The sequence below is a fragment of the Staurois parvus genome, unplaced genomic scaffold, assembly GCF_062004578.1.
Source record: "Staurois parvus isolate SC_StPar_1 unplaced genomic scaffold, SC_StPar_1.0 ptg000137l, whole genome shotgun sequence".
NCBI classification, from domain to species: Eukaryota; Metazoa; Chordata; class Amphibia; order Anura; family Ranidae; genus Staurois; species Staurois parvus.
The window spans coordinates 12,890,135-12,918,068 of NW_028317933.1; the positions used below are offsets into that span (position 1 = coordinate 12,890,135).

The following is a 27,934-nucleotide window of genomic DNA, read 5'->3' on the forward strand; positions in this document are numbered from 1 at the left end:
GGACACATTTTATTTGTCAAAAAAGGTGATAACACAAAGACATACAAAACAATACATCATACAGAGTCATAATAAAGCATCACAATCAGAAAATGAAATTACATAAGGATACCCAGTATGACTGTGTTTTGACTGGTCATAAAAGATTTAAATTGGTATCATCATGTAAATAAGCTGCAGAGATACTAATCTAATTGTTCCAACACGTTTCAGAGTGATTACACTCCTTCCTCAGGGAAAAGAGAAGAACTCTGCATATGGATGACATCATCTACAAGATTAAACATATTTGTTTGGTACATATATGTTTAATCTTGTAGATGATGTCATCCATATGCAGCGTTCTCTATTCCCTGAGGAAGAAGTGGAATCACTCTGAAACGCGTTGGAACATTTAGATTAGTATCTCTGCAGCTTTGTCTATGATGATATCAATTTGTATCTTTTATGACCAGTCAAAACAGTCATACTGGATATCCTTTATCACGTAATTTCATCTGATTGTGATGCTTTATTATGACTCCATATGATGTATTGTTTTGTATGTCTTTGTTTAATCACCTTTTTTGACAAATAAAATGTGTACCTTTTCAATACTTCTAGTACCTTCTAAGCCCTTCAAGTCCCAGTGTTAGGGGGTCTCTCCTTTTTCCAATTGTTATATTGGGGATGTTAGCTTATAATCAGGAACTTTTCCCTTCCTTTCTTGCATCATTAATCAAGTCACTCCGCTGACTCAGTCAAGTGTATTTAAATCAAAGAACAAAATACAATGAAGCTCACCAGTCCTTAGATGTGGCAGCTGCATTCGTGACCCCCCCCATTCCTTGTTTTAACCTGGTAATCCTGAGCAGTCTTTTTGTCCAAGGGTGACAATGCTCGCTCTCACTGTTCTGTACCTCTGAAGGAGCTGCGTTATCACCCTAGGACAGAAAGTGTGTTACAGACAGGATCACCAGGTTGAAAGAATCCTAATGCAGCCACCTCATCTAAGGACTGGTAAGCTGCAATATATTTTATTTGCATTTTTTTTTTAATCTAGTTACTTTTGAATGAGTCAGTGAAGTGACAATTGATGCACTACTTCAACAAAACGCTATCAATGGTATATGTAACAAACCAAAAGAACTAAATAAAAAGTTCATTGTTAGGCTCCACATACCCTGTGTGTAAATTTCAGTTTGAGCTATTGAGTTCTATAAATAGTGAAGCTAAGAACAGACCAATGCACACTATAAAAAGAGCCTAGAGCTCAACCATTTGTGTTGTGGAAATAAAACACAATGCATTAAAAGCAATATTTTGCATTCACCTGGATGACAAAGCCTATAACACCGCTTTGTGCAATGGTTGGCATTTTACAGCCTTTTTTTTACCATGTAAGAGTTTAATAGACTTCGTATGCATGGTTAAGTTTTTTCCTTTGAGCACAGGTCCACTTGGGAAAAGTTATCATCGTTTCTGAATTTAGCGAATCCTATAAATAGCACACTAACTGAATAAAAAAACATTAACGCAAAGTAGGAGAGCTTTGTAATTACTGCCTTGTACATCATGGAAGTGACAGAATTGCTCAGCTCCTTTTGTACCGTATTCATATATTCTTATTGAAATCAAACGTACTCTACAAGTAACGCCTCAGAAAGAGACATTTATGTATTCCAATTTACGCCGGCGAAGGCTTAATCTCTTCCAGCAGGGTTCTGTCAGGTTGTGCCCACAGGACAAAAAAAATAAAATAAAATAAATGTGCTCACTGACATGGTGTGTATAAAAGCAGTGAGTCACGGGTTAGTCATGCATTGTGTTCCCCGCAGTTATTTTATAACTGCTTTAATTAGCAGGCTCATCGTACAGGTAGGCCTCTGTGATAGAGCACGCACGGGCCTCGTCCTGCTGTTTGTATAGAAGGCCAAACAGCACCAGGATGCTTTTAGAGCTGTATATTGTTCTGCCCTCCTAATGACAGGTGCAGGATGACTGCTGGCTAGATTAATGGGGTCTACAACTCCTTCTGCACGCCAAATACGCTTAGAAGTGGAAAGGAAAAAAAGACTTTCAGAAGTCGTTCGTACAATCATTTTTTGTTGACTTTACGGGTTTCTGTAAAGGCAACTTAACGCATACTACATTTCCAATCTTATGGTCTAAGATTTTTTTTTTCTGCAATATCTTATCTGTGACTTATTTTTATTTCATCATAAAGTTATAAAGGAGACCTGCATAGCTTCCAGGAGTCCCGCAGTTGTGAGTCTGATTAATAGGGACATGGAGGATACTACTGAAATAGAGTGACAGACTGAGACGCAGTTGTAAACGATCTCAGGGACCAATAGGATAACTGTGCTGGACTTCAGCAGACACATTTTAACCACTTGAGCTCCAGAGGATTTACCCCCTTAATGACCAGGCCTCTTTTTGCTATTCGGCGCTGCACTAATTCAACTGATAATTGCGCGGTCATGCAATGCTGCACCCAAACAAAATTTACGTCCTTTTTTTCACACAAATAGAGCTTTCTTTCGGTGGTATTTGATCACCTGTGCGCTTTTTATTTTTCACGCTATAAACAAAAAAAGGCCAAAAATTTGGAAGAAAAACAATATTTTTTACTTTCAGCTATCAAAAATATATAGTAAACTCAAAGTTGGTTATAAATTTAGGCCAAAATGTATTCTGCTACATGTTTTTGGTAAAAAAATCCCAATAAGTGTATATTGATTGCTTTGTGTGAAAGTTATAGCGTCTACAAACTATGGTATAGATACTGCAATTTACGCCATTTTTCTGCTATACAGCGCTGCGCTAGTTTAACGGACAATTGCGCGGTCATGCAATATGGTACATAACTGAAATTTACATCCTTTTTTTCCCCACAAATTGAGCTTTCTTTCGGTGGTATTTGATCGCCTGTGCGGTTTTTATTTTTTGCGCTATAAAAAAAAAGGCTGACAATTTTGAGGGAAAAAAAACAATATTTTGGACTTTTTGCTATAAAACATGTCCAGTAAAAAAATATGCAAAAATCAAATTTAGTCATAAATTTCTGCCAAAATGCATTCTGTGACATGTCTTTGCTAAAAAAAAAAAAAAACGAATACGTGTAAATTAATTGGTTTACGTGAAAGTTATAGCGTTTACAAATGGCGGGAAAGATAGTGGGATTTTTAGGGTTTTTTTTATACTAATAATGGCGGCGATCAGCGAATTATGGCGGCGATCAGCGACTTATGGCGGCGACCAGCGACTTATGGCGGGACTGTGGCGGACATTCTGACATAGGGGGGTACTGACTTGGGGTCACTGACATCCCCAAAAACACGAATACAGTGATCAGTGCAAAAAAAAAAAAACTGACACTGTACTAATGGCAATGGGGAGGAAGGGGTTAACTTTATTTTGCAGGGAAGGGTTATAGGAGTGAGGGGAGTGTTTTACTAGGGGGCGGGGGTGTGTACTGGGCGGGAAAAGGCTGATCGAGAAAGAGAAACTGTTCTTTCTCGATCAGCTCATCCTCGAGCTACTGAGTACTGCTTGGACCTTGAAGAAGGGGACATACCCCGAAAGCTTGTCCTCAAAATTGTATGTTAGTGCAAATAAAAAAAGTATCACGGACAGTACTCAATTCTTTCTGTCGCAAATGCACTAATACGGCTTCAATCACCTCAAGCATGTTTTCCTCTGAAATGCAGTATGTCACTGTTATTCCAGGGCTACACTGTCCATCAGGACAACAGTCTACTGTACACAACAAAAGTCAAACATCTTTTTCTAAACATGTCACAAGTAGCATTATAGACAGAGATTTTTTTTTTTTTTCCGGTTTACTGGTCCTTTAAAGGAAACATGTACTGAGAGCAACAGGTGGCAGCCTTTGCTGATCTGTTCCTGAAATTGTTAGTTGCATGACTGGGTCCATCCTCGAAGAAATTTTAAACCCTCAAGCTTTCCCTCCCACCCCAATCCCACTTGGTCACAATTTTAAAAACAAAACATCAAAAAACTTCTTTTAAACTCCCATAAGTCTGCCGTTGTCACATGACCTTTCATGATTCCAAGAGTAAAAACCGATTCAGGCCAGCCACCTACCGGTCTTGTTGCTGCCACTCGTTTTTATATTACTATTATTATTATGTACACCACACACACACATATTTGTAGTATACTACTTCTCCTTCTAGCACTGCCAGTCCCCAAGCTGATTGACAATCAGCGTCACTCTACCAATTTCTCTCTGTTATTAACAAGGAGGGATGTCATCAAACAACATGGGTTCACATATACCGATTTGTCTATGTTTTGAAGAAGAAAAAAAAAATACAGCGGATTTGGAGTGAGTGTGTGTTTGGGGAGGGGGGGCTAGTGTCCGCTTGTTTTGCCCTTCTGAAAATAGGTCTGCAGAAAATGAAGAGTTCCCAAGAGAAGAGAAACTATCAAACAAAACTGAACTTGAACGATGGGTAGAATGACCCTTTAAACACTTGCCTACTGGGCACTGATACCCCCTTTCTTGCCCAGGCCAATTTTCAGCTTTCAGCGCTGTCGCACTTTGAATGACAATTGTGCGGTCATGCAACACCACCCATATTATTATTATTATACAGGATTTATATAGCGCCAACAGTTTGCTCAGCGCTTTACAATATAACGGGAGACAATACAGCAACAATACAGTTCAATACAAGAGGGTTAGGAGGGAGCTTACAATCTAAGAATACCCATATTAAATTTTTATCATTTTTTTCACTCACATAGAGCTTTCTTTTGGTGGTATTTAATCGCCACTGGTCGTTTTATTTTTCGCTCTATGAAAAAAAAAAAAAGCAAAAAAAAGTGAAAAAAAATATATTTTTCTTTGTTTCTATTACAAAATTTTGCAAACAGGTAATTTTTCTGCTTCACTGATATGTGTTGATGAGGCTGCACTGACAGGCAGCACTGATGGGCACTGATAAGGTGGCAAGGATAGGCTGCACTGATGATGCTGCATGGATACAAAGCAATGATGGTCACTGATAGGCGGCATTGATGGGCACTGATGGGTGAGACTGACAGCACTGACTGGGCAATGATGAGTGGCACTGATGGGTGGCACTGCAGGAAACTGATCATCAGTGCTGATCTGCTCTGTGACAGCTGCCGGTTATCGGTAGTACTTTCCTCACGCTGTGCCAGCGTAAGGAAAATGCTGCCAATAACCAGCAACTGTATTTTACTCCGTGATCTGCTGTGTCATTGGACACAGCTGATCATGTGGTAAAAGGCTGCTGTGATTGGCCTTTTACCTCATCATGTGATCAGCTGTATCCATAGGACACAGAGATCACGGAGATTGCTGGGTGCACACGGGAGGGCGCGTTCTGGGAGAACGTCATATGAAACCCTCCCAGAACTGGATAACCGTCCTGTAGCCATCATTCAACTATATCACGGTTTGCAAGTTGTTAAATAAATGCAAAATGACTAGACCTAAAAAGATTAGAAACATTTGTAAAGTTGGCACGCCAGTGCATCCCAGAAATACAGAACACTTGTGCCAACCTCAACAAGAATTAATTGTTTAGGGCGCTACAGAAATATGCAGAGATTAATTCAGACAAATCGAGTTTACAGCTCATCAGTGAAGACTGTGATCCCTGTCACCTTAGTATTTCCAGTGCTCTGATCTTCCTCTAGCCAGGATCTGGTGGTTGCACATGGCTGCTACAGACAAGTCACTTGTCCAAACACCTGTTATTCCCTGGCATGCAGTGGGGTAGAAGAGATGCTTAAATTAGTAAGCAGAGAATATTCCACATAACTACATTTTCAAAGGTTTCAGAAGTAAAGCTGTGAGGAATTTCTGTGTTGCTACACTATCACTCCATTAATGCATAAGGATATCAGAGGTCTACACTTAAAGTAGAACGTTACCCATAAAAAGTTGATTAAAAAAATAATATTCTTTAGCAAGGAACAAACATTACGCACTAATAATTATACTACGAAAATGAGTGTGTGCTGTAAATAGCCTCCAGCATTGTTCTTGTTTCTTGCTGGAGGCTGCCATTCTGCTGAAGCCCAAAGCCCCTGAGCAGCAGTAAATCTTTAAGCGGTTAGCATATCGGCCTCTACATTTGTGGCACAGTGCAGAAAAACAGAGAGCAACTGAACATGTGCAGAGTAAGATAAGAGTAAGATAACACAGTGCATTATTGGATTTTAAACAGTATAGGCACTTATTTTTAATATCTTACATAGCTATACCTGCAAAAGGGGCCAGCATGAGGTGGTCTACCAGTTTCTGACTAAAGTTCCACTTTAAAGATCTAAACCCAATAGCTAAGATCTTGTGTAATCATTAACAATTTTAAAAGTTGCTTTCGATCATTCAAAAGCCAATATGAAAATTTGCTTAATGAGAATTAGGCATTGCTTCCTCAAATCCAGCATTTTTGGAGAGATGATTGTGTTGGCATTCTAGTCATGCACCTAAACACCAGCTATATTATACTTTAAAAATCAATTTGAAGTGGTAACAGCAATGATTTTGACGAACCTCATATAATATACTTCTGCAGCATGTGCCACCAAACCTGTATCTTGTCCTTAGTCTCTGACCATTGTTTTCTAATATGATGGCAGTCTCTGACAGTGTTTCCTAGCATTATATATACATAATATTCCGTGCTTAAGGCGGGCCATAGATGGTGCAAATTTCTTTCCTGCAAAAACAGTAAGTGTTGACAGGGGAATCCCTCCCACCAAGCCATTATGTTCTCCCAGCGGAGAAGCCGTCCCCGGATGAGGGAAGACAGTGATTGCTGCTAGCGGCTATAACAGCTGCTAGTGATAATCGCATGTAAAATCCAGCAGGCTGGTTGTATCCAAGTTCGAATCTCGGGTGGTTCCCGCTGAACAGGCCAAGATTCGAAACATCTATGGACGGCTTTGGATGTTGAACAATGTACAATTGCTCTGCCCTCAGTTTATTAAACCTTTTGAAAAAAAAAAAAATGTGAGAGACTGAAAACAAATTAAAATTAGATTAACATCCTAATATCTAAACCAGGGGCAGACTGACAACTTATGGGGCCCCTGGGCAATAGGGGATCGTGGGGCCCCTGTGTCCTTGCCCAAACTCAAAAAAGCCTATGAAAAAAGGTACCAGGGGCATCTCATGGGGCCCCCTACTGACCCTGGGCCCTCGGGCAGTGCCCAAGTTTCCAAATGGTCAGTCCGCCCCTGATCTAAACATATACAGGATTTTATTGACTGGTTAAGATCTACTTTAGAGTGGTTGTAAACCTCAGACATAAAATATGAACAAAGCATATCCCTCTATAGTGTGTACTTGTCTCAGAAATTACATTAGTGCTTTTAATTGTCAGCTGCTTCATTCCTCTGCTATCAGCATAAATCACTTTTGACAAGTTTTCCTGACACCAAGAGAAAAATGGTAACGGGGAGGGACCTCCAGGAGACTGACAGCCTCTGTTCCTGTGAACTTGTGGAGGAAGGGGGGGGGTGTCCCTTTTCTCCAATCAGCTCTCATAGCTCCCCTCAGAGATGTAACTTTGGGTCCCCACCCCCCTTTTTTGACAGTTCTACAAGCTTAATAAATTCAGCCCTTTGAACGGATGTAGAGAAAGCTACAGATAAACAGGCACAACTTATGTAGGATTTGTTTCATCTCTGTGTATCACCTTAGGTCAGTCACTTCACTGGGTATATGTAAGGGTTTGCAACCACTTTAACCCTGAGATGCCATATGTGAGGATCATGGGATAAGGTTTCTGAAAGTTTTTAGGGATAATTCACAATATGAAAATTTCAATGAAAAAATAAGCAGAGAAAAGAAAACGTGTTTTTATAATGAATAAAGAAAGATACAGATATTCTCCCCCACCACTTGTCTGGTATCATTATTATAGATTTTCAGAATTTGGTTGGATAAGTGCCTACATTTGTCCACAAATAAAATTGGCTGTAAAGAAAAAAAAACAAAACAAAAAAAACCATGTCTATACTTACCTGCTCTGTGCAACAGAAACGTCCTGAAGGCCTTGAACCTCCTCTACTTGGGAGCCCTGCTGGTGCTCCTGGCTTCTCCCCTCCTCCAAGTGCCCTTAATGGGAAGCAGCATGCCATAGGGGCAATCATGCGGGCTCGCTCCTGAGCCCCGCTGCAGCTTTCTTTGACACAGACAACAGGACTCTGCCCTGTCCCCTCGTTACTGGCTCTGACTGAGTGAGAGCCAACAGTTTCCGATCGAATAAGGGCTTAGGAAAGTAGAGGGGGGGGGGGGCATACTGTTACCTAAACTTTTTTTTACCTTAATGCAAGGAATACATTACAGTAAAAAAAACATGTTTAGGCTTTAGAACCAAGTTAAGCCTTCTAAAACCAAAGGTTACCACAATGGCAATTGCTGGTTTTGGATATTTTTTAGAAAATCTGGTCAAATGCTGGAAGCTGGAAAAAAAAACACACTTGATTGTATACTACCAAATTCTGAAATGAGCCCAGGTCTGGTTCTGTTTCCAAACAAAATATCAAGCAATTGGCTAAGTGCAAATAGCACTAGTATTTGTGTTAGATATCCTTAAGCTGCATCAAAAAAGCACAAAAGAAGGATCAGATGTGTAATATTTCCTTCCAGCTCCCTGGAGGCTACTATGCTTGGAGCCTATCCGACCTCCTATCCAGCCAGTTATTTAATTCATGTATTTGGGATCAGCAAGTCATAAAGAGAGTCGTAAACACACAATGCTAGGATTACATATTAAATACACAAAGGAATATCTAGAATACTTCACGTCACATACAATGTACTAAAACACAATGCTATTTAATAGCTGGCCTTCTCAAGAGGATGACTTTTTAAAAGACGATGGTGAGAAAACAAAGGACAATAATTATTTAGAGGAACTTATTTAATAACCTGTGACAGTGGGCAGGTTCTCTTTTGCTCCATATTAAAGGAATTAGCAAAATGAACCAATACTTTGTTGTAATGCTTATGGGGGACTTTTCTTGCATTGCACATTCAGTAAAATGGTATAATACAAAGTAAACTTGGTGAAATACAGGATTCTTGTAGTGAATCAAACGATAAGTTCACCTTTGGGAGCATGTTACATGTTCCTAATGCTGCCCAATGCTCCCTTCCCTGTGACAGCAGGAGATCGCTGGGTGCGCGCCCCCAGGAGCACGCAGGAGAGCGCGTTCTGGGAGGACGTCATATGACGCCCTCCCAGAACTGGCCGGACACAGTGTAGCCGTCATTCGGCTATCTGCGGTTGGCAAGTAGTTAAAATGCTACTGCCCATCACCCTAATACCATAACTAATACCTACAGAAGCCAAACAATCTGGTGTAAGCAGCCCACGTTTCCACCTGTATAGGTATAGGCAGAAAATACTCTAAATGGTTTAAATGACCAATATATTTGTAGAGTTGGGATGCACAGAACACCTGTGCATCCCTATGGGGGTAAACATGGCCCTCACATGAGGTTTGCATTTATACGCCCCATGTGAACGAGGCCTAAGAGACTACAGACTTACTACATTAGATGATCAGAGACTATAGATATGCTATGGTTGTGGTTGGAGACTATATACTGTTACAGGAGACAATGACTGGGGACCTTTTTCATGAGACTTCTTGGGGTCACTATCATTATAGTCCTCTTACAAAGCAATATTTTCATTCCCACTACTGAAACTTGAGAGTCTGAGAACTGTACAATGCTGTAAATCTGTACTGATGATAGGGCACCAGGGCTTTGAAAGAAGATATGTCTTTATTGTACATAGTTAAAAAGTGCAAAAAGGTGTTGCAGAAGTCATAATAAAAATCAGAATGCATTCCTGGGGAGTCCGTCCGACAATCCGACACACTAAACCTAGACAATCTATAGGGCCTTTGCTAAGCTTTACTGAGCCCACAATCAATGAATTCAAATGTATCACTATTAATGCAAGATTAAATAATAGCATTCAGCATAGTTGTCGTCATGACTTTCTACACCAGAACCCCACATACAATAAATAGAAATGTCACAGACCCATTATGAAAAAAAAAAAAAAAAGCACAAAAAAATATATATATATATATTTCACTGGTCAACTGTAAGTCCTCATGCACACTGGACATTTTGATAATGCTGTGTAAGTTTTTCAGCTTTTTTAGCGTTTTTGCATTAGCGTTTAGCTGCATTTTCCAGCGTTTGCGTTTTTTAGCGTTTTTTTAACCAAAAAAAATAAATAAATTTTTTTGGTCAACAAAAGGTCAGAAAAAGGTAGTTTGTGGAGTTTTACCGTGTTTTGTTGCGTTTTTCAGTGTTAGAGCTGTTTTTACAGCTACAAAACTCCTCTAAAAAAACCACTAGTCCTGGGTTTTTTTCCAGCCAAAAAACGTTGATTACAGTCTATGTGTAATCATAGGATATGGATACATAGGATAACATGCTGTGGGGTTTAATAGCTGTTGAAAAAAACGACAAAAGCCAAAAACAGCAGCTGTAAAAACATCCAGTGTGCATGAAGACTTTTTGAAGGTAGCTTTTCAAAAGGATCATTATTTGTCATTTTGACCAATGGTACTATCCTTGAGCTGCAGCAATGTGAAATAATTGTAAAATAAAACATTTATGTTAAAGTGGCATTGAACCTAAAAACAAAAAAAAAAATTTATATATTGCAGCTTACTAGTCCATGAATGTGGCTGCAATCATTTTTTTGTTTTTTAGGATGCATTTCCTTTATTTTCACATGGTGAACCAGCTACTTTGATTGGACAACCCTTGTTCTGTTAAAGGAAGATGAAAAATAAACAGACTTGCTGGCAGGATCAAGGGAAAATAAAAGGGAATTAAAAAAATGAAAAGGTTGCAATCACTACATCTAAGAACTGCTAGGCTGCAACTGTAAAATGTTTGTTTTTGGTTTAATACAGCTTTAACCTTCATAGCCATTGAAATGATATATCATGGCTGGCACTCAATGGTTTTGCAGGTCTACACACAAAATACACACATTTTCATAACTAACTTTTCACCACTTTCACAAAAACACTCAGATTTACCTATTCACTTCTCATATCTCTTCATCTGTTCCTAACATGAGTTTGAACAGCAATAACTACATAGGTGTAATTAAAACTCACCCTTATCAATCAATCATTTTCCATCAACACAAACGACTTCATAACATCTAACTTAGGCCCCATTTATGCTACACAATTTTCAAAAAGCGTTTGTGTTGCATAGGGCCAGCCCCTTTCTCCTTTTCGAGTGACGTGCTTCACGTGATTTTTAAAGGCGTGGTTTTTCCCGCGATTGCGATGCGACAATCACAGCAGAATCGCATTGTGTGTTGCACATTTTGCAGTGATTGCCACATGATTTGAAATCGTGGGCAGGAATTCTGCCTGCAATTCCAAATTGTGAACTCAATAGGGCCTAAATGACACAGTTTTACCTACTTCATGAATTTGCAACCTTCAATCTCTATTTACACACACAATTAAAACAACGCAAAAACGTGTAACAGTAAAAATGTATATATGAATTATATGAATGTGGAGCGGGCACCTATGAATGTGGAGGGATTAGTAAGAAGTGCTCCTCAAGAAGTGCCGCTCACATCCATATCTCAAGTAAAATGAGCAAGACAACTGTCACACAGGGTTCCTCGGGGGTGGAGTACCTGGAGGCTCCCTGGGGCTGTCATCCTCATCCATTCCCAGTCTGAGCTGCTGGACGAAGTCGGAGGAGTAGACACTACGCTCTTGCCAGATGTGTAGCAATCTCTCCAATGGTTTCCGGCAACCATCATCTGCTTCACTAAACAACAGAGAGAAAAACCAAGTGAGGGTTCATTAATTCAAATGGCAGCAAAAACGTAAAGAGAATAAAGAAAGATTTAAGGACATAGATTTAGATTATGCTGTGCGTTTTGTAACAAATTTTGATCATTAGTTTTAATACCACGTTTCCCCCATAATGATTTCACATTTTCCCCAAGTCACGCCCCCAAACTGCTAAGTATTTTTGATCTTTAGATGGACAAGTAACGGAAAATAAAGTGGTTATAATGGGGTGACAAGCAAATAGCATTAAAGTGGCCATGCATGCCGAATCCCAAATACTAGGGCAATGAACAGAGCCCTGAATTAATATCTTCTTACCTAAAAACATATAAATAAGCGAGCGCCTTCCAAAATAGCAGCAGCTGTACACCAAAGGCACCATATAAGACCTTCCAACAGACAATAGTATATAAAAAAGTGCAGCGCTAATACAAAATTAGATGAAAGTATATATACATGTACAAACTCATGCAGTATAAGGTGTCTTTGTGCATACAGATATACGCCACTATACTGTGGCTAATAGGACGTGAGGAAGGATTGTTACATCCAAAGGTGAGTTCAGCGTGAGGATGTGAACAAAGTCTCAAACAATCTATAGCTCTCCAGACGACACCGACTGTGTGCACGGTGAAACAATGGGGGTACAAATTGCGCACTCACCAGATGCGCAACCTTTGTGCGCTTTTCTATAACATAAGGACCTCCAATCATTCAACTAGGGTCTGGTCAGATCTGGTCAGGTCCCCTTCTTTCTCCAAAACCTTGCGATCAGCCTTCTCCTTAAATGATCACCACTCTCCGAATAAACCTGGCTCCCGCAGGAGCTCAGAAAAAAGCAAAGGAGGCCAATAGTGTAGTATGTCTATGGGTACATTTATTCCCACATACAGACAAAGGTATGGAGTAAGTAGAATAAAGAGGGGTCCCGGCGGCAACTATATACTGGGTCAGTATCTTTATTCTACTTACTCCATACCTTTGTCTGTATGTGGGAATAAATGTACCCATAGACATACTACACTATTGGCCTCCTTTGCTTTTTTCTGAGCTCCTGCGGGAGCCAAGTTTATTCGGAGAGTGGTGATCATTTAAGGAGAAGGCTGATCGCAAGGTTTTGGAGAGAGAAGGGGACCTGACCAGATCTGACCAGACCCTAGTTGAATGATTGGAGGTCCTTATGTTATAGAAAAGCGCACAAAGGTTGCGCATCTGGTGAGTGCGCAATTTGTACCCCCATTGTTTCACCGTGCACACAGTCGGTGTCGTCTGGAGAGCTATAGATTGTTTGAGACTTTGTTCACATCCTCACGCTGAACTCACCTTTGGATGTAACAATCCTTCCTCACGTCCTATTAGCCACAGTATAGTGGCGTATATCTGTATGCACAAAGACACCTTATACTGCATGAGTTTGTACATGTATATATACTTTCATCTAATTTTGTATTAGCGCTGCACTTTTTTATATACTAATATCTTCTTACCTGACATCAACTATTTTATGCAAGATGGTGTTTTCAACACTACTGCCTTTGAAACATTTATCCAAAGTGTTGTAGGATCTCTAGTTCTGCCTAATCAGTAAAAATATACAGTATATTGGGGGGGGAAAACATGCAACTTTCCAATCACTAAAGACACCAGTGGCAGCTTTCTGTGATTGACTGATATTATAGTTTGTTAACCATACACAGATAAATCTTGCATGAGTATTTTTTGGTATGATGTAAGAAGAATTTATGGCCACAAATGGCAGGGTTTTAGTTACCAAAGACAGAAGATTCTCTGGACCTTCATAGAAAATATTTATATATATTAATACTAGATAATCAGAATTGAAAAAGTACAATATACAGACTTTTATTCTGAGTTCATTACAGTCCTGTTAACAGAGTCATTAGAAAAAGACTAGATACTTTGCATCTCCACCTACATACCTAACCAAATGTGAATCTGACTCTGGCTCCTCACTGGCAGAAGAAAAATGGGCACAGATCTGGCCATCTACAAAAGCCTGCTTGCACAACGCCTTGGCAGTGAAAAACAATTACAAGGTGCTAAAATGCTGGTACTACATATCCATTTGGCTTGTCAGCTTCATCCCCAATAATGACAACCCCCCTCTCCCCCACAAATTTGCTATGGGTTATATGGCCAAAGACTTCACATAAGTCCATACAAATCTTTGCTAACTTGCAAGCCTAATGGTGTTGACGAATCTACCTTTAGAGTTTTTTTTATTTATTCACAGCCACCAAGCAAGTGATAGCCAAGGCCTGGAAGACTTCAACCTTCAGAATAATGGAGATTAAAGCCAGATTGACACAAACAATGGTTTTTGAGAAACTGCCAAATAAAATGGTCACCACGAGACACACTGGGCCACATACACCTCCCCTTAGGCCCCAAATATGGGCCTTCTAACACTCGAGAACCCTACTTCCTGACCCAGGCACCCAACTCCAGATAGACCGCAAACTATGGTTTTTGAGAAACTGCCAAATAAAATGGTTACCACGAGACATACTGGGCCACATACACCTCCCCCTTAGGCCCCAAATATGGGCCTTCTAACACTCGAGAACCCTACTTCCTGACCCATGCACCCAACTCCAGATAGACCAACCCTCTGATCTCTCCCCCCAACTGTGCAGTTTTCCTATTCTCCTATCCCCTAAAGTTATTTTCTTCCTTTCCTATTCTTGACATTTTTTTTTTTGCACAAACTTTGCTAGCTGCCATTCATGCAGCTCCCTGTACAACTCATCTAGAGATTTAATAGAGAATTAAAAAAAGAAAATGGGCAGATAAAAGTGAAAGGTTGACAAAGTCATAGACAGTTAAGTAGGGGTAGACCATACACAATTCATGGCCTGACCAGGGGCAGACTGGGACATCTAGAGTGCTTCTAGAGGTGATAATGAATTCCAGCTGTTGTGTATTGCACATACAGATGTTAAGCTTGTTAGAAAATATTTATGTGGGCAGGACAGATAGGGAAGAAGTGCTAAGCAAATACACCAGTAATACTCTTTGGCCAGTCCAGCCAATCAGGATAGGACTCTGATTTCAGAGAATGGCTAATGTCTCCCTGCAGTGCTACTTGGTAAGACATATACCGATTGTTCATACTGCCTATGGCTGATCACGAAGACCAAGGTCAAGCTCCTTTAACAGACAAACAAATGGAGGGCTTATTAACTACACAGAGTATTAAAAGCTTTCAAAGCACTCAGACATGCTAGTTTGCAACCAAAATCTACTTTTTCTTTCTGGTAAAACAGGTGTGTGCATGAATATGTGGGAAAGCTCAGCATACTAAGTGAATGTTAGAGACAGCTCTCTAGGTTTCTTTTGCAAACCAATATGGTTGAGTACTGGAGAACCTGTGTAAGCCTGAAGAACCACCTTGGCTGGTGAAATTCAGCTTTTCTGAAAGTTCACGCTGGCAGCAAGAGATCTCCCTGGCAAGACCAAAATGTGCCAAAAGACAGATATTGTTGGCCTAATCAAGCTGTTTTTAGACTGATCAGGGAATGTTTTATATTGGTAGGTCCTATCAGACCATGGCGGACGTCACACGTACGATTTTCCTGAGAAGATTATCAGCCAAGTTGGATTTTTCTGAATACTTTTTTTTTCCCCGCCCCAAGACAGTGGCTGGGATGTTCCATTCCCTCACCACAGACATCAGCATGCATGTTCACTAAGTAAAAGCAAACATATCTGTACCACGGTCCTTCAAAACATGGATCGTACTTGTAGGTAGCCTATTGTGAGAATCCACCTAAGCCCAACCCCATCATTTGTATAGTGAATTAAGGACAATCAGGGAGACCTCATGGCGAAATGATTTGTACCCTGTGCCACCCAAAGCATAGATCTCTCTCCTGTAGAGTTGAACTTTATGCTAGCCATGAGGATCTAGAACCCATAGGACTTAAATACTGGCCCTAATCAAACTTCTCAAACTCCACACAAACATGAGTACAGTTAGTTCCCCACATGCGAACCTTCAAAAGATACGAAAATGTGTCTGCATATCCAAATATGTGAATTAGTTCACATTTCTGGTGTACATTCGTATGAGCACATCTTCAAAAAATGGTTGTGCTTCTGTGTACTTTACTGTATCTTTACTTCAACTTGTTTTTCCATGTATTACTAGTCTGAAATGTGTTATAAACCTATTACAGCAATTTATTTGGCGAATTGTGTTGGTTGGGTACCTAGGTTAACTTAGTTGGACTTACAGATGTGCTCTTGGGAACTCGTTCATATGTAGGGGACTTGCTGTAATAAGTTTCTGGCACACAAATTTTAAGAAGCAAGGGACCGTGCTTCCACTGATAATATAGATACCATTTGTAACCGTCGAGCTGCATTGGTTAACTGGTCTTGAGATTTGTCCAGCCACTAGCTAAAGTACACACACACACGTCTTGATGATATGAATAGTAGTAGTGTATTGTAGATATATTATGGAGCGCTAAGAGAGTGTGAGGACACAAAGTAAAAGGGAGTACAATGCTGGAAATAAAAGTCTGAGAATAATGATCAAAGTTCTGAGAAAATAAGACTTGTGATAAAAAGTATACTGTGGAGTAAAAGGAAAAGCATGTGTGTGATGGCAGTGTAAAGGGCCCTAAAAGGCGGAATCTAGGGAGTTAAATTATTTCTTGTTTCTTTACTAAAATCCTAGATGAAAGCTCCCGCTGAGCTGATATATGGCCTTGAATATAAGCCTGCATTTTGTGAAACCTCCATCTTATGATTTATGTGAATGTTGCTTAACTGCCAAAAGCTGCTGGCAATATTTTATCTTCTACTTCCTGCCCATTCTAAGTGTGTGATTGCTGCATCATAATGTATAATGAGTCTTATTTCTTAGTAAGGGAAGAAATAGTGGCAATGTGCTCAAAATGATGGCAAGCAACAAAGTTCAAAAGATCCACTATTTCAAGGAAACCTGTCGTGGGAGAAATACGGAGGATGTATTTGCCAACAATTCAGAAAATGCTAAACTTCTGGTTATCATGCTTATACTCTAAAAGCAATATATTCTGAGTTGATGATCCAAAGCAGCAATGTAAGCAGCAAAGTCTGGACTCTCCTCAGTAGCTTAAAGTGGAAGAAAAGCCTAACTAGAACTATTTGAAAAAAATAGTTCCTCCTCCTACTGAATATAAAAACTGTGTACTTACTTTTAATCCTCTCTGGTCTAGTCATATGATCCTACAGCTCTGACTCCCCTGTGTCAGTGAGCAACTGCTGCAGGGGAGAGGAGGGAGTGCCAACAACAGCTGGGCCATGGGAATATATGGGTGATATCAAGGCTCATGGAATTCACAGCCGTTGAGCGCTCCTTTACACAGGGGAGCTTGAGCTGTGAGATCACAGGACTGGACCAGAGACTGAATTAAAAATAGATAAGTACACAGATCTTTTTTTATACTGGGTAGGCAGGATGGGAGAAGGAACATTTTTAAGAAAATACATAGAGTTTTTTTCCACTTTACCTCAAAGGTAATGAAGTCGGAATCAGTATGGCAGTAGCCAGTGGGGAGGGGAACGGGGGTAGAAATTCTGATGATTTGCGCAGCTACAGAGGCCTCAGGACACGACCCCTATAGATTTCTGTGAGGTCCTACTGCACAGAGGTGGTCAGGACAGTGAAGACCTGCAGGATTGACGTGATGGGTTAGGTTTGATGAGGTGATAATGGGGAAAAAGGGAAAATGCACTTGGTTTTAAAACAAGACCTCACTGATCATTGCAACTGCAGGCAATGAAGTAAATAAATCTCAAATTCACAGCTGATGCAAGGAGTTTATCACTCAGCACCCCCTTCCCCCCCTCCCAGTAGTAACGTAGAAGCCGCACAGCCTTCTAATCTCTAATGTAAACTCAGAGCTGCTGAGAAAGCACATTGGAGGGCTTCAGTGTTTCTGCCATGATATTTACAGATGAATTGTTCCGCAGTGCCTACAGATACAGTGGGCAGTAAAGACTTGTTTTAAAGTTAAGTTATGCTGGTTAAGTAAACGTAAATGCTCGAATGTCCATAGCCTGGTCACAGTTTTACTTTAAAGTATATCACCGAGCACAGCACTCCCCTTCCTATCCATTTGGCAAAAAACAAAACAAAAAAACTTAGAATTTTTTGTTTTTGTTTACACTTCCCTAATTTCACCATCCTTGTCCCTAACTAGTGCTCCATAAATGACAACCAGTGATCCAATGCGGCAGTCTACATGCTTAGCGAACGGTCACGTCAATGTAACATCTTCACATTGTGAAGTTATGGAGCCTGTAAAAGGACCCCACTGCTGGACAGCTGATAAAAAAATCTCCACGTCACTCAGGCAGCAACACGGGCACCCAAAGAAGGCCTCTCATTTGCAGTGAAGACAGAAGGCTTAGGTCTCAATGCATCAGTTAACCATGGCTTTAATAAAAAGAGGCTTGTAGCTTAGGTTTTTTTTTTTTTTGGAAGTAACACAATAGTTCGTTAGGTGTGAGGAGCAAAAAGGTGGGAGTAGGATCATGCCCAGAATATCGCATAAGACTGGGTTCACATATGTGCGGGGCAGTTTGCAGTGCGATTTAAAAGCTTTATCCTGGGTTCAGCGTTTAGGTGTTATTTCAATGCCAATCGTTAAAAGTGTTAAAATCGCACAGGACTCATTTTCAAATCGAATTCAAATATATGTGAACCGAGGCTTAAAGCAGAACTATAGGCAAAACTTTCTTTTTCATTTTAAATAAAGTACGGAAGGGTTATAACCCGTCAGATTTATTTTCGCCATCTGTGTCCTATTGGGTAGATTTCCCTTCACTTCCAGTCCCATAGCCGAAACAGGAAGTGAGAGGAAATCCCTGCATATTAAGGGAATTCGCTGGGAACCCCCAGGTCACCAGAACTAGTGTCCCCATTGGAAAAGTTTGCATCTATCACTTTTCTGGGGACAACCCAAAATTGTTTTTCTTTTACTTTTACTTTCAATAATAATGGTAAACATGACAAATGAAGAGGATGAATCTTCTTAACAGGGACACAGATAGCAATAAAAACTGCCAAGAGTTCTAATTCCTCGGCACTCTATCCAAAATGAAGAAAAAAAAAAAAAATAGTTTTGCCTTTAGTAAAATTAGAACTACAGGAAAAAAATTGTTTTCCCCACTTTGGATAGCATAAGGATATAACCCCTGTAAGGTTTATTTTTGCCATCTTTGTCCCCTTGGAGAGATTTCCCTTCACTTCCTGTCCTATAGCCAAACAGGAAGTGAATAGAAATCCCTGAAAATTAAGGAAATTTCTTTGAGACCCCCAAGTCACCAGAACTAGTGTCCCCATTGGAAGATTTCCCCTCTATTACTTTTCTGGGGACAACCCAAAATTTGGTATTTCTTGTACTTTCAATGATTATGGCAAACAGCACAAATAGAGAAGGTGAATCTATAGGCTTATGTCTTTTTTTTTGTTTTAACCTCTTCACGCCGGCCGCACACAAATGTGCGGCCTCCCGGCATGTGGGCTTAGACGTCGAGCGGCCGCACATTTGCGTTCTATTAAAAAAGGACATATGTGACAAGAGCGCACACCCTGCGTGCTCCCTGCACACATGTCCGGTACTCACGGAAATGTCCCGATCTCCTCTTTCGATCGGGACCTTTCCCGATCATGTGACCGCCGTGACGGTGAGTCACAGCGGTCACATGACCCTAAACCCCGCCCTGCCTCTCGGCTTCTGGAACCCTTAAAGGGCCGGGAGGCGCCGGCGTGAAGGGGTTAATAGTTGAACTGGATGGACTTTTGTCTTTTTTTCAGCCAGACTAACTATGTAATAAAAACCTGACAGGTTCTTCACTGCTCCCTCTGGCTGCTTACACCCAAACACAGCCATCTGTGTCCAAACAGAGCCACGGATTGGCTAGCACTGACTGAACAATAGTGTTAGACAGAAAGCACACCTTAGGTGGAGGCATTTACAGTAGAGGCATCTACAGGGGAGTCTGAGAGAAGTATTATCTATTTATTTCAAATACTTATATAGCGCCATAACTTACTCAGCACTTTATATATATATATTGTACATTCACATCAGTCCCTAACCCTCAAGGGGTGTACAATCTAAGGTCCCTAACTTACATTCATACATACACATAGTAGGGACAATTTACACAGGATCCAATTAACCTACCAGCATGTCTTTGGAGTGTGGGAGGAAACCAAAGTACCCAGAGGAAACCCTCACAGGCACAGGGAGAACATGCAAACTCCACACAAGTAGTATTAGGACAGCAGGAAAGGGGTGGAAAAGGTTTGCAAAGAGATGTAAGATTTGCACAAAAAGGTAAGATGTATGATTAACACTTCAGAAAGCATCTTTCCTTTTCTATATTGCAGCTAATCTTCCTCACATAAATTGCATAGAATACAATCAGTTGTTACCAGGGGCGGACTGACAACTCATGGGACCCCCGGGCAATAGGGGATCATGGGGCCCCTGTGTCCTTGCCCAAACTCAAAAAAGCCTATGAAAAAGATACCAGGGGCATCTCATGGGGCCCCCTACTGACCCAGGGCCCTCGGGCAGTGCCCGAGTTTCCAAATGGTCAGTCCGCCCCTGGTTATTACTTGTACGCCATCAGAAGCTCAACATGACACCTATAATAGGTATAGTTGTACAGTAAAGTATTCTAAAATATATATATATATATATATATATATATATATATATATATATATATATATATATATATATAAATAATAGTCCACATTCCATATATGAACAAGTAACCTTGTTTATGCATTTTTGAAGAGTACTTTTAAATGTCCCCCTTGCTACTGTACAGCGCTGAGCATACCCTTTGGCACTATATAAATACTGTATAATAATAATAAATGCAGTAACTATTTTTACTATTCTGCAAAGTTGGACAAAGCTGTCCTAAAGCACTTTTTTTAAAAATTGATTTTATAACATTTGCACAAGTTTAACCCTTTAACACACTCATGGGCTGTAAATCTCAGTGTACAGAACAGAGGAGGTGCAATTCCTGATGACTGCATATGGAGCCTCCTCCTGACTAAATCTGGTACTGCCACTCTTCCAGTTGTGTGGATAGAATATGTTTGTATATTCCATGTGGATCTGAAGCTTTAAATAAATTCTACCTGGTACTGCAATCCTTGCACTTTTGTCTACATATTGGAACATTAGGACTGGTTCTATTGTCATATACCAACCTTCCCGTCCCTGCGAATCCACCCTTTGAGATGGTTTTTAAGATTCACAACATCCATCTGCGCTACATGAATTTTTAATATGCACATTTAAATGCATTTTCCATGCAGTGTGGTTTGTGTTTCTGATGCATTTTCATGCATATTGTAACATTTTCTGCACTAAACTGCACTTATTCATCTTTTATGGCTTTACGTGTGCTTCCATTTATCTCTATAGCAGATGTGTCTTTGTCAAGACACAGCAGAAGGCTGTTTGGAGGACCTTCAAAAAAAATGCTTTGTATAAAAACTCATAGATGAGAAGGGTGCCCTTGGAATAGAAAGGTGCACATCCCCTCATGCCATTCTCTGTGTAGTTTCTTATAAATGTGTGAACTGGTCCTAAAAGACCTCGGTGCCAAAATAAATAAGCGCCTGTGCGCATTTGTGGGTGCTGCACCACTCCCTACCTGTCAATCAAGATGCCTGAAGACCAAGGACAAGGAAAAAGCCAAGGGGAAGATGTATGCACCAACAAGGATGTAAGTGTAGTTAATTATTTTGGTATGTTATTTACTCTGTATGGACTAGAAAGAAATTTGTAAATGATATATCATTACATCCCACTGCCCTTTATCTTCCTTTTTTTTATTCCATTTTTGATAGATTACAGGAGGATTATGACTCCAATCAGTTTTTTTTGGCCATTTTACCGGTATGTCCCATTGGGGAGATTTACTTTCACTGACTGTCCCATAGCAAAAAAACAGAAATTGCAAGGAAATCCCTGCAAATTAAATGAATCCATTTCTCCCCCCTCCCCATCCTCATGTGCAAGGGACCCAAAGTGTATGCAAATCTTTATTGAATTATTTTTTTCTCCCTCAAAACATGTACGGTATTTTCCGGCGTATAAGACGACCCCCTACTTTTCCTGTTAAAATGTAGTGTTTAGGCTATACTCGCCGTATAAGACTACCCCTCTTCCAATGCACACCAGTGGGAAGAATCGTGCCCCATCATTGGTGTCAGTGGGAGGAATAGTGCCCTATCATTGGTGTCAGTGGGAGGAATAGTGCCCCATCATTGGTGTCAGTGGGAGGAATAGTGCCCCATCATTGGTGTCAGTGGGAGGAATAGTGCCCCATCATTGGTGTCAGTGGGAGGAATAGTGCCCCATCATTGGTGTCAGTGGGAGGAATAGTGCCCCATCATTGGTATCAGTGGGAGGAATAGTGCCCCATCATTGGTATCAGTGGGAGGAATAGTGTCCCATCATTGGTGTCAGTGGGAGGAATAGTGCCCCATCATTGGTGTCAGTGGGAGGAATAGTGCCCCATCATTGGTGTCAGTGGGAGGAATAGCGCCCCATCATTGGTGTCAGTGGGAGGAATCGTGCCCCTTCATTGGTGTCAGTGGGAGGAATCGTGCCCCTTCATTGGTGTCAGTGGGAGGAATCGTGCCCCTTCATTGGTGTCAGTGGGAGGAATCGTGCCCCTTCATTGGTATCAGTGGCGGGAATAGTGCCCCATCATTAGTATCAGTGGGGGGAATCGTGCCCCATCATTGGTGTCAGTGGGAGGAATAGTGCCCCATCATTGGTGTCAGTGGGAGGAATAGCGCCCCATCATTGGTGTCAGTGGGAGGAATAGCGCCCCATCATTGGTGTCAGTGGGAGGAATCGTGCCCCATCATTGGTGTCAGTGGGAGGAATAGTGCCCCATCATTGGTGTCAGTGGGAGGAATAGTGCCCCATCATTGGTGTTAGTGGGAGGAATAGTATCCCATCATTGGTGTCAGTGGAAGGGGGAGGAAAAGTGCCCCATCGTTGGTGTCAGTGGGGGGGGAGGAATAGTGCCCCATCGTTGGTGTCAGTGGGGGGGGGAGGAATAGTGCCCCATCGTTGGCGTCAGTGTGGGGGGGGGGGGAATAGTGCCTCATCGTTGGTGTCAGTGGGGGGGGGGAGGAAAAGTGCCCCATCGTTGGTGTCAGTGGGAGGAATAGTGCCCCATCATTGGTATCAGTGACACCAATGATGGGGCACTATTCCTACCAATGACACTTGCTGGCCCCTGTTCCAGTATGGTGCTGCTGCAGCCAGCATATGTGGTTGCAGCAGCACCTCTGGACTGCACACTTACTGGCCGCTCCTGCACTCGATTTTCGCGGGGCCGCTCGGCTCCGTCTCCTCGCCGGTGATTGGCCGCCTGTGTGCCTTTCCTGAGCTACAGTTCTGGCGGCCAATCACCGGTGAGGAGGCGGAGCCGAGCAGCCACGCAAACATCCAGTGGCCGAACCGAATGAAGGAGCAGCCGCGCTTCCCGGAACGGATCGTTGTGGGACCGGAGCCAGGTAAGAGACAGCAGCCCCTGCCCAGCCCTGTACTTAGTGTCCCTTGGAAGAGGGGGGGGGGGCGGCGGCAGTACCGCGCCGCCCCCCTAGAAAGTGTCAGTATACCGGCGTATAAGACAACCCCCGACTTTTGAGAAGATTTTCAAGGGGTAAAAAGTCATCTTATACGCCGGAAAATACGGTACATCAATAAATACAAAATACCTTGTTTTTCCAGTTTTCCCCACAATCCTCTCTTTCTGTCTCAACACTAACCACCCCTGCAAACCCCATGGTATTGTTGACAGACATGCACACTGCTTATCAGGACTGGGAACAACAGCCTTGTAGCTCTGCAGTCAGAGATGTCCTTCTGTATACAGCCCTGCTTAGCATGACTAAAATTGGCTCCAGCTGGGAGTCATGCTATCACAACATAAAACAGCAACACCATCAGATCACATAGGATGACTGGAGACCTCATACTAGCTCCATGGTCGTTGTCCTTCTGTGCCCGATTCTACCACTAAGCCCTGGTTCACACATAGCGGTGCGGGAAACACAGTGAATCCTGTGCATTTCCCGCACCGCACTCGCATGGCATCCATGTGATCTGGTACGGGTGTCAATATTAAATTAACGGCACCCCGAAACAGATCGCAAAACGTAGTGCAATTACTGGAATTCGCATTGCATGTGTGTGAATACTCATGCAATGCGAATCAGGCGCAGGAAAAAAAAAGGGTCCTGCACCTTTTTGGTACGGATGCAATGCAGTCTGAGCCATACAAAATGTATGGCTCAAATGGCACCACAAAGCATCGCATGTGATTTGCACAGGAATGTGGCGTGGTTCCTGTGCGAATCACATGCGATGTGCTGCACCACATTAGTGTGAACCAGGACTAAGAGAAACCACTGCCCACCTCCTGCATGTCTCCGAAACATGGAACGTCAGTAACATTCTACGAGGTGTCAATTAAAATATTGCAACAAGCAAGAAGATCCTGCGATCAAGGTAGGGAGGCAAAGGAAAACATTACAGAAGTAAAGTGAGAATCTGAGCTGGGACCACTTCTGTTACAAAGCTGTTTGACATTCTTTATATAGGACACCTTCTATGAGGGGCTTTAGGATCAGTTCAGTTGTGTTCACCTTTGTGGTCTTAAAACAAAAAACTAAAAACAAACAAAAAAAGGTGTTTAAAAAAAAGGATCTTCACTCTGTAAACAAAAAATTTTAAAGTGAGCAGTATTTGTAGCTGGGACACACTTGTTTCAGGATCCAGGGGTGTTCTCACCCGACCCAGCTCTTCATCCTGTCTTCCCTTAACTGTGGGCAACTGACTGACTCCTAGTGGCTTCACAGCTGGCTGCCCACTGCGCGTGCGTGAGTTGTGCTGCACTCCTTGATCGGTCCTGCAGTCTCCTCAAACTTCTGACTTGTCCCAAGAGGCTGGAGGGGGGGTTGAACTTCCGCTCCATTCGCGTAGGAGGCTGGAGCAAATGTGGGAGCGGGTACCTGTCAAAATCAGGTACCCACTTCCCCGCAAAAGACACTCCAAGCATGGGAGGGGAGGATGAGAGGAGGAAAAAGGAATTTTTGCCTTCAGAGAATGCATGAAAATAAAAAACCTTTAGCCTTTGAAACTACTTCAAAAATCTGCATTGTATAGTTCTTAGAAGACCAGACCAGTGATGTAACTACCTACTAAAACAACCTTTATTTTACAGATACTTTAATGATTTGTAATGGACACATTGTTGCATTGATTGGTATTTCTTAAAGTGGGTATAAAACCTAGCCATTTTTTACTTTAACACAGTCCTTTCCTTCCCCTTTTACTTCCCTGAACTCTCATTTGATCCAGCTCTGTGCTCGGTTGCAGCTCTTCTCTGCCCTCAGGTCCAGGTCTCACAGTTTTTTCTGGAGCACTGGGAGCCACTGGCTCCGGCTGCTGTCAACCAAAGCCAATGACGAGGGAGCATGGGTGGGGCTAAATCCTGCCATCTGTCTCAATGGATGCAGACAGAGGGGCTCAGGAGCAAGTCCACGCAAGTACCTCCATAGGAAGCAGCTTCCTATGGGGGCACTGGACAGAGAGGAGCCAGGAACGCCAGCAGGGGACCCAAGAAGAGGAGGTTTGGGGGCACTCTGCGCATCCGAATTATGGTAAGTACTGGTTGATTTTTTTAAAATACATTTACAACCACTTTAAGATCTGCCAGGAGATCAGATTTATGGCATTGTACATGCAGAACAAAGCAACAGGTTAATTTAAAGTTGCTCACTTTCTTTGGCTCTCCCACCACTTAAACTCACCAGGAACAAAGAAATTACCTGATACCTTCATAACCATGCATCAGCGCTGGTGCTTGGCCCAACTCACAGTCACAGGCAAGTGGGAAGAAAATTCTCAATCCTGTTTAACCTCTTGACGCCGGTGCCTCCCGGCCCTTTAAGAGTTTCAGAATCCGGGAGGTGGGGTGGGGTTTTAGGGTAATGTGACCGCCATGATTCAATGTCACTGCGGTCACATGATCGGAAAGGTCCCGATTGAAAGGGGAGATCGGGACCTTTCCGGGAGTCGCGGACATACAGTTGCAAGAAAAAGTATGTGAACCCCTTGGGATTACGTGGAGTTTTGCATGAATTGGGCATAAAATGTGCTCTAAACGTCATCTAAGTCACAACAATAGAACACAGTCTGCTGAACATAATACTACACAAACATTAGATGTTGCCATGGTTTAATTGCACATAACATGTAAACATTCACAGTGCAGGGAGGAAAAAGTATGTGAACCTTTGGACTTAATAACTGGTTGACCCTCCTTTGGCAGCAATAACCTCAACCAAACGTTTCCTGTAGTTGCAGATCAGACCTGCACAACGATCTGGAGTAATTTTGGACCACTCCTCTTCACAAAACTGTTTCAGTGTAGCAATATTCTTGGGATGTCTGGTGTGAATCGCTCTCTTAAGGTCATGCCACAGCATTTCAATCGGGTTGAGGTCAGGACTCTGACTGGGCCACTCCAGAAGGCGTATTCTGTGCTGTTGCAGCCATTGTTTTGTTGAATTACTTGTATGCTTTGGGTCATTGTCCTGTTGCATCACCCATCCTCTGTGGAGCTTCAGTTGGCGGACAGATGGTCGTACGTTTTCCTGCAAAATGTCTTGATAAACTCTGGAATTCATTTTCCCATCAATGACAACAATCCATCCAGGCCCTGAGGCAACAAAGCAGCCCCAAACCATGATGCTCCCTCCGCCATGTTTTACAGGGGGGGATGAGGTTTTGATGTTGGTGTGCTGTGCCTTTTTTTCTCCACACATAGTGTTGTGTGTTCTTCCCAAACAACTCAATCTTGGTTTCATCTGTCCACAGTATATTTTGCCAGTAGTGCTGTGGAACATCCAGGTGCTCTTTTGCAAACTTCAAATGTGCTGCAATATTCTTTTTGGACAGCAATGGCTTCCTCCGTGGTGTCCTCCCATGTACTCCATTCTTGTTTAATGTTTTCCTTATTGTAGATGTGTCAACAAAAATGTTAGCATGTGCCAGAGATTTACTGTAGGTCTTTAGCTGACACTCTGGGATTCTTCTTTACCTCATGCAGCATTCTGCGCTGTGCTCTTGCAGTCATTTTTACAGGACGACCTCGCCTAGGGAGAGTAGCAACAGTGCTAAACTTTCTCCATTTGTAGACAGTCTGTCTTACCGTGGACACATGAACATCAAGGCTTTTGGAGATACTTTTGTAACCCTTTCCAGCTTCATGCAAGTCAACAATTCTTGATCGTAGGTCTTCTGAGAGCTCTTTTCTGCGAGGCATGGTTCACATCAGACAGTGCTTCTTGAAACCAGTAAACCCAAAACAGGCGTGTGTTTTTTAAGGGCAGGACAGCTGTCAGCAACACATCCAATATCATCATACTGATTGGAGTCAAGGTTGGCTCACTCCTAGCTCCAATTAGCTGTGGGAGAAGTCATTAAGCTAGGGCCTCACATACTTTTTCATCCCTGCACTGTGAATGTTTATATGTTATGTGCAATTAAACCATGGCAACATCTAATGTTTGTGTAGTATTATGTTCAGCAGACTGTGTTCTTCTATTGTTGTGACTTAGATGACGTTCAGAGCACATTTTATGCCCAATTCATGCAAAACTCCATGTAATCCCAAGGGGTTCACATACTTTTTCTTGCAACTGTATGTGCTGGGAGCGCGCAGGGCGCAAGCTCTCAGCACATATGTAATTTCTAATTGCACGCAAATATGCGGCCGCTTGGCGTCAATGCCCAGACGCCGAGAGGCCACATATTGGCGTGCAATCGGCGTCACGGGGTTAAGCTCCAACTGGAGTGACTCAGAGCTTACACAGGGGTTCCTCCTCCCCACTTTAGGGAAGCTGAACAGAAGAAAGGAAGCGGGAATATGTACTGCTCTGCATGGGCCATAATTTAGCGGTCTGGGTGATCAGAAACTTATGGGATTTTAGTCAAGG

At 42.0% G+C, this 27,934-nt stretch overlaps 1 protein-coding gene across 4 annotated transcripts in view; it reads right to left on the reverse strand.

Moving 5' to 3' along the window:
• The window catches only part of RPRD1B (regulation of nuclear pre-mRNA domain containing 1B), a 123,094-nt gene that overhangs the window by 41,846 nt on the left and 53,314 nt on the right, over positions 1-27,934 (reverse strand). For 2 of the 4 annotated variants that reach the window (XM_089673368.1, XM_089673369.1), the window contains exons 3-4: positions 11,694-11,830; positions 4,752-4,805 (exon numbers count right to left, since the gene is read on the reverse strand). In XM_089673368.1, the coding sequence (XP_089529494.1) occupies positions 4,752-4,805; positions 11,694-11,830 (191 nt within the window). The remainder of the gene's footprint in view (positions 1-4,751; positions 4,806-11,693; positions 11,831-27,934) is intronic. The other 2 variants (XM_089673370.1, XM_089673371.1) reach the window with 1 other exon arrangement.